Source organism: Aythya fuligula, chromosome 14, assembly GCF_009819795.1.
Source record: "Aythya fuligula isolate bAytFul2 chromosome 14, bAytFul2.pri, whole genome shotgun sequence".
Classification (NCBI taxonomy): domain Eukaryota; kingdom Metazoa; phylum Chordata; class Aves; order Anseriformes; family Anatidae; genus Aythya; species Aythya fuligula.
The window spans coordinates 12,031,954-12,040,142 of record NC_045572.1 but is presented as its reverse complement, the minus strand read 5'-3'; the positions used below and the strand labels follow the sequence as shown (position 1 = coordinate 12,040,142).

Sequence of the window (8,189 nt, the reverse complement as noted above, 5' to 3'; positions counted from 1 at the left end):
CATAATTACAAATATACGTACATACACATATATGGATACACTTCTGTTAGTTGCAGAAATTGTCTAGAAAAATTATTTGAGGTAGTCATTCTAGGCATGTGCAGTTTAGCTGCACTGTAAGTCTTTGAGTTAGATAAATCATGAATTACACATTCCCACTCAGTTCCATTGTTCATGGCTTAAAATGAAACACTATTGGTTCGTTGTTCAGGTGAGTTTATTCAAATAAACAACAGTAAAATAACAGGATTCCCAGAAAGAAACGACCATCCCTTTCATAAAACAGAAAAATAAATGTTAATAACATTAATTACATATTTGGGTCAAAAACTTTTGAATTTCTTTACTCTTTGAGCACAGTACAGATATTCTTTCTATTAAAAGCCTTTGATATTCTTCAGAGAATTTGGTATTCTATGGATAATTCTTTACAGTAATAACTACATTCAGGGATCAAGTCACAATCCATTCATGTAAGTCACAGGGTTAGATCCCATCCACTTTCCACTCTCTGGGTGCTATCGTACCTCCCCATACCTTCTGGACAATCCATTTTCATTAATGGAACTGGCTACAGACTAAGATATTACCGAAACCAATCTAAATTTTCAGTGCATTATATAACATTCATACCACAAATGCAGAGTAGAGTTAAAAATTAACCAAATTAAGCTTAAAACTGACTTATCAAAGCAAAAATATAAAGCATTGCAGAATCATTCTTGACTTCACTTTCCAGGCCTCATAGTATTTTACTGTACTAAGAATTACATTACAGTCATAAAACAGAATTATTTCTCTTGCTAAAACTCCTAAAAGTAATACCTACAAAATTACAGCAAATACCATTACAATGTCTGTGAACAATAAAAGGCAGTATCCTGATTCAGAGGAGCATTATAAGGATGTGCTTAAACATATCTCTCCTCGGAAAGTACATTATCACATGCTTGGAGCTAAGTTCCTGTGTAAGCTATTTCCTGAGCTAGAGTCCAAACAATGCCCTGATGAACCAGGTGAAATTCAGGGGCTTTTACACACCCCCAGTTCTTTATGTGACCTCTGAAAATACAAACAGATCATCAGAGTCCTCAAAATGACATGCACAGGTTGCTCAAGCTACATAGGTTTCCCATTGAACACACTCTGAAGATGATACTGACGAAAAGATTTATTTCCAATTCTGTATTTCCTTGGCTTATCGTTTGTTTTAAAAATTACAGCTCTCGCAACACCTTTTCTTCTTCTTCCTCCTCGTCAGTGTCAGTCACATTGACTAGCTGGATGCTGGAAGGAGTAGGCGGGGTGGCTGACAAAACATTCTCAATTGCTCCAATATCCAGTTGTGGTATGGGGCTTACACACTCCTCCTCACTGCGGCTGCTGTGACAGGTCACTTCCTCTAGGCTCTCACAGTTGTGTGAGTCCTCATGTACGATTTCCTCTGGGTATTCCCTGAAAGGATAGTCTCTGTCCAGAACCGAAAATTTCATCTCCTGTGTCTGGTACCTGTTTTCATAATAGCCAAGACATTCTGGCACTGAGCTGGAGAAATTTCCGCAACCAAATGGAGGCCGGCTGAATGGGCACGTGCTGCAATGAAAGAGATTGAAGGCGTTGTTCAGAAATGCAGATTGCCTAGATTTCCATTCAGCTAAGACAATCAGAATGGTGCTAATTTTTCTAAGCTAGTCATCTTTTTTATATATATATATTAATTAAATAATATACTGGATAAAATAGAATCAGGTAAGCCTGCGGTACAGTAATGTACATGCTCAGAATAGTAAGATGAAGTATCCAAAATCAGTTTGTTACTTCTATATACCAAAATTTGTGACAGAGCTGGGGTAAAACACTCTTCTTTATTCTTTGAATGACCTATTGTGTCTATTAAGTTCTTATTAAATGAGTGGATTGAGAGAAAATCTTTGTGCCCAGTATGTGGTTGTCAATATATTTAAGGAATTTACAGTGATTGCTACTAATAAATACACATATATATAGTAGATTGCAAGAAGTTACTAAGCCAAAATATAACTGTCTTTGTTGTGTCCTCTCGGAATTTTGATGACAAAATGACACACATATAATCTACATGGTGTTACAGAAATCGAGTGTGAGGACACTGGTACTTTCTGTGCATACTTAGCTTAGGAAATACCCACAGGATATTGCATGTGTTAGCTTGTAAGTTCTTTGATTAAGTGGTCTCTCATTTACTTCCCAGAGACTGCAAAGACAAACTAGCAAGGACTACTTACTTACGTAAGAATTCTGAAGACATTTCCCACTAGGCTGGATTTCAGAAATACTGGTAATTATGACAGCTGTAATCATAGTAGCTGGGAGACATCTCACACACCTACTTAAACTAAATCTGATCATTCTGAAAATATATTTACACTATCTCTACCTAATACTTTTCTGTCGAAATCAGATATAGTGCATCTGAGGTGCACAAAGTGGGGAGAGGATACTTCTATTTACCATGGGCTTGGGAGTGCCAATTATTAAATTAGTACCACGGAGTCTTCAGTAACTGGGCATGTGCTACAAACAGCCTCAGGCCAGTAGGTCCAACCACAGAGGAGCTATAGGAAGGTAAGAGCACCTCTTCTTCCTGGCACTGCATTCTTGCCTCAAGAACTGAAAGCTCCATCTACTTTCTGAAAGTTAAAGCCCTTTAGCATTTAATCTCACTGGTATTGAAATGAAGGACTGCATTACCTTGAAGGGAAATAGTAAGGTCCAGGTACAAAGTAAGGGTGATGAAATGAAAATCGAGGAGGTGCTCCAAACAGATTAACTGGCTGCCCAATGGGAGGACTCTCATAGAGACGTGAGTGAGGAAGAGGAGTAGCTTGGGAAAGAGGTACTCCTCTAGGACAAGCAGAAAGCCCTGAGTACTCCTTTGGGAGCTCAATGGTAGAAACGGAGAATCTGCCATGAGCAGTGACTGTGTTACTTGGGTTTCTACTGGAGCTCTCAACAAAAACTGGTGTAAGTCTCTTCAGAGGGCAGTTGGATCCAGAAGATACATCACAAGCTTCTGTCTGAACAGATTCAGCAAAGTGCTGTGATGCAATTACAGGGTGCATGGGCAGGGTTGGAGCTGGAACTGCCAATGATGTGGTGCTCGCAAAAGTAGACTGGAAAAGGGTAATTGGACCTGGACGTTGAACAGAAGAAGCTGGCAGACGGATGGCAGAAAGAGCTTCACCTTTCAAAAGGAAACAGAGCAGTTATTTATCAGACACGAGTAAAGGAAGAGATGTCACAAACAGTGGCATAACAAAACCAAAATCACTATGGCCAAAATCACTTTATCCAAATCTCTTCCTAGTATCACTTCCCTGCAACTCTCAGTCTCGCATCACTTGGCCTATGTGTGTTCTGACCGGTGGTTTTGGAGTCCACACACTCAAGCTTCCTTCAACAAGAAAAAAATGGTGAACAAATAATGGATTGGCTGGTGAGTGTTGAGGCTGTGAGACTAGTGGGGACTGTATCTTGTTCTGGGATAGCCACAGAATGGGGCTGGAGTGTGTACTTAGTGCCTGAAGCTCAGAACACCTCCCACATTTACCATCTGAGATGGAATAAGCCAAATTCCTAATAAATCTGCATGGTGCCAGAGCAGCAGTGAGGAGCAGAAGCAGTAATTACAACACACAACTCTCCAATATACATGTATTTTCTTACTTGTTTCACCAGTGAATGCACCCGCTAGCCAATCTCACTGAAACATTTTGCAGATGTACACCTGAGATCATGTTGTATGTTAAAGGCTGCCTTTATACAGTATGATTTCAAAATGTGTTGCATTAGTGTTTTCAAAAAACACCACCTAGTCCAGGAGTCTGAATGATGAGTCAACTGGACTTAAATCCTTCCAGATTTTACAGTTTGTATTTAAGAGTGATTTCAACCACAGTAGGATAGTAAACTCTAGAATGAAACATAGTAGCTTGTGAGGACACCATAATATCATAGAATCTTGGAATCATAGAATATCTGAGTCAGAAGGGACCCACAAGGATCATCAAGTCCAACTCCTGGTCCCTAAAGGACCTCTCAAAGGACCACACCTAGCATAAGAACACAAAAAATACCTTATTTAGTCAAATTTACAGAATTATTTGGGAAAGGATCACATCCTAAGCCAGAACTTCACCTGACCAACATAGGGTGCTCTTTTATGTCTCCAAATCAGCATTTGGCATAAACAGGCATTTAGTGTTCTCGTCTCATTAGACTCATTTGAGTCAGTATATGTAAAGAGGAAAGGTCCAGTGCTTGGACCAAAGCTACTTGTTGTGATCCACTGTCCTTGCACTCAGAGACAGAGTTCTTTCACCACAAAATGTGAGGGGCTGCAGGTTAGCTGCTATATTTGCCTGTGGGCTTTCATGGCACACCCTATTTCACTGCCCATATGGACTGATTATAAAAAGGATCTTTCCAGGTTAGATGCAACTTTACTAGGCAGATTCCTAATTTTAAAAATCATTTCATATTGAAAACTCACAGGCTGGATGTCCAATACTGTTCTGAACAGTGGGGATGACAACAGAGTATCCAGGTGACTGGAAGGGAAGAACAGCAGCTGGATTTGTAGTGACGATACTCTGAGTGGTGCCAGAAAGTAGACCAGAGACATTCAATGGAAAACGCTTCCTTTTGCCTGGCCGTGGCTGATAAACCCAACCTGTCAGAGATGAAAAAGATGCAGACACCCCGTTTATGGGATGGTCTCTTTTTTACATGAAACCACTGTAGCTGTAATTCTGAAATATGTAAAAAAAAAAAGTTTATTAAAAAAAGAAAAAAAGAAAGAAGAGTCCCCAAACTGCTCCAATAGTCAATGACAAAACTCCATTTGTGTCAGTGAGCTAGCAAATGGGGAATTTTAGCAGAGGAAGAAATAAAATGGACACATTTGAGCACTGTTTTTATGTTACTGAATCAAAATTGTTTTGTGACACACATAAATACAGAACAGTGGGATGTGACATGGCACAACTAAGGAAAGCGTGCAATGGAGAACACAGCACTGTGTGGTGGGCTTCCAGTCCAGAAGAAAACCATGGCTGTATTCAAAATGTGGATCTTTCCTGTTTTTTTTCCTTACCCCATAAAGTTAACATACACCTGCAAGTTACAAGAAATAATGGAAAATATGGCCCACTGGGAATCCTGTAGAGATTTTGGCAATAAGGAGTACATTGGCCTCTGACTTACAACACTGATAAAGCACTAGCAGACTTTTAAACATATTGTTTTTTACTGAGCAGCTGTTTCTTACACAGGCTAACAACTCAGGCTAACTCTTAATGCTACCTTAAAACCCCTCCCCAACCCCCCTTTTTTTTGGAAGGGTGCAAGGAGGGAGTGCTGCTCTTCATCTTTTGTGTATTTATGACATATTAATCGTCTCTTGTCTATCAGTATTACCCTAGCAGTGAACTTGCAGGATTATGACATCACAAAGGATTATGACACCTGATGTCTCAACAGCTCTCACAATGTGTTCACAATACAAACACTTGTGCTTTGTTTTGTTAGTGTCCTTTTAATTAACTGCAGTGCTATGAACAAATGAATTTGGTAAGGATTCAAATTTTTAATCCTTTTGGCAAAAGGTTGAGGAACAACACATCCCACACTCTTACTTGTGAATCCCCAGTCTGAAAGTTGAAGAATCACACAGAGTGCAATGCCATCTGTGCTTCCTGTGGCACTTTCCATTCATTGTTTTTAAGGAATGGATACATGTATCACCACAGACCACCTGGGCAGCTCTTTTTGCATCCATGTTCAGAATAAACTGTATCTGGCCATGAGGCTTTTAACTCATGCAGGAGGTGCTATAGCTGTGGTGGGCTAAGGAAGGATGTATGAAACCTTAGAGGCTATGAAGGATGCCACATCATTTATGGATACTTTAAGAAAGGAATATGCTTTCAGGTACTATAAAGCTGATAGAATGACTGCTTGAAATTTTTGTCATGTTTTCCAACTCTACTATTTACTCTAATAAAAGAAATCTTTCTTTTCTAGAAATCCTGCACTTCTAAACCACTAAGATAAATAAATAAATGTTTACCAGGAAATTCCTCTCTGTGCCTTTGTTTTATTTTCCGAGCTTCATCATAATAGGGCTGTTTCTGCTCTTCACTCAGTTTGCTCCACTCCAACCCGAGCTGAACACTGATCTCTGCATTATTGGCAGTCGGGTTAGCTTTGGCTAGAGCAGGCCGATGAATCCTAGCCCACACCATAAAGGCATTCATCGGACGCTTTACGTGGCCACTTTTGTCCTTGCTAAATGGAGTATCTGGCATTCCTATGCAACAAAATGAGGAAAGAGGATCATCTTCCAGGCAATATATGTGGTACAGGTTACACTCAGTAATATATCAAGAGGATGTTTGGCAACAGTCAAAAGAATTACTAGAGCTTTGGGACACATAAAACTCAGTGCATGTTTGGAGAGCACTTCCTAGAAAAGTGCAAGGGAGTAAGTATCTCTATAACCTCCACTGAAACACTGCATAAGGAATCATTTACATGGATTTTATTGTTTAATCTATTTTTAAAAATATGATATGTGACTGTTAAAGACTGCTTGGTTTCCACTTGGCTAGACTGTTTTCTGTAACTTATCAATTTATAAATTAAGCACTGTATAGCACAGACATATCACTACAAATTTGTCTTCACCACTAGAACTATGTATCCAAAAGCCCTAATGATGCTGGGATGGGATCTAATGATGTTATATCTCTGGTTTCTCAGCTGCTGCTGTTGCTGTTCAAGGTTTCTATTTATTTATTTACTTTTTCCTCTCTCTTTTCTCAGATATGGACACTCAATTTGCTGGGTGAATCAGTTTTACCAAATGCTTTACATGACACCCAGCTTTAGGTCTTTGTAAACAGACTGCCTTTGAAATGAGCTGCTGACATTACAAACATCCAGACCTCTCACCACTGATCCCTCAGCAATTTCCTCCCTGAAAAAGGCTTAGTAATAGACTGCTGTTCCACATTATCAATAAGGGGCTGAAGTATTTTTATCTTTAGGATTCCACTTTAAGTCATTCGTTTCAAAAGTGTCAAAAGTATAAATTTTAAAAGCCTTTTCTTTCCAAAAAGAGTAAGCTTCTAATCCAGATGGTATGAAGTTTGTCACTTAACATGTCCAAATTCTCTCAGAGAAGCATATGAATGCTTCATTTTAAGGATCAACAGATGTCTAAACTTAAACTTGCCATCGAAACTCGGTGTGATTCTGAAGTTATGAGGGGGTTTAATACAGTCAGGGAGCAAACAGACAAAGCTGAATTGATTTGAGCCAGCTACCAGAGCTCTGTGCTCCTGAATACGCACACCCTACCTTGAATTAGAGTCTTACAAGTGACAATATACTCAGAGAGGTGGCTCTGTATCTTTTTTTTTCCACTCTAGCGTTATTTTTTCCATTTTTTTTTCCACGTTTCCCCACGTGACAGCCTGCCAGCTGCTGGCCGCAGCCCTACAGCCCTGCTTTCCTCCATACCTGAGTCGGAGGGCAGCACAGTGAGGGGCACGTTTTTGGTCTCGATTTTCACCGCCGGCTCGAGCAGCGCCTGCATTTTCAGCGGCGCTTGCTTCGGGGCCACCTGGGGCCCGCGGAGCAGCTCGGCGGCCAGCGGGCCCTGCACCTGCACGGCGGCGGCGGCGGGCAGCGGCCGCAGCACCAACGGGACCCGCAGCGCCTGAGGCACCACCCCGGGGGGCTCCCCGCGGGGCTGCGAGGCCGTGAGGCCGCCACCGGCAGCGGGCCGCGGCGGGGAGCCGTGAGGGGAGCCCCCCTCGCCCGCCTTCGCCCTGAGGGCTCCCCGCGGCTCCCCCGCGCTACCCCAGCGCCCATCCCCGCCGCCCACTCCCCGCCCCGCAGCCGTTCGGGGGGCGCCCGGAGGCTCCCCCGCGCAGCTCCCCGGCTCCCTGCCGCCCTCCGCAGGGGCCGCGGCTCCCCACGGGGCCCGCTGGGCGCTGAGGGGAGGCTCCGCGAGGGGCCCCCCGCGCTCCCCGCCCGGCCCCTGAGGGCCGGGGCCGGACCCCGGCACGGAGCCGCCGCCGCCCCCGCCCCGCTCCATGACGCCACGGCCGTTGCCCGCCCGCGGTTGGCCGCCAACGCTCGCC

At 42.6% G+C, this 8,189-nt stretch overlaps 1 protein-coding gene across 1 annotated transcript; it reads right to left on the bottom strand.

Moving 5' to 3' along the window:
- Positions 1 to 1,126: 1,126 nt before the first annotated feature.
- SOX30 (SRY-box transcription factor 30) lies at positions 1,127 to 8,143 on the bottom strand. The gene is made up of 5 exons (XM_032197156.1): positions 7,564 to 8,143; positions 6,110 to 6,349; positions 4,532 to 4,711; positions 2,731 to 3,223; positions 1,127 to 1,593 (listed from the first exon to the last, which is right to left on the bottom strand). Exons 1-5 carry the CDS (start codon positions 8,141 to 8,143, stop codon positions 1,218 to 1,220), a joined length of 1,869 nt encoding a protein of 622 aa, XP_032053047.1. The 3' UTR covers positions 1,127 to 1,217.
- Between the last annotated feature and the right edge of the window lie 46 nt (positions 8,144 to 8,189).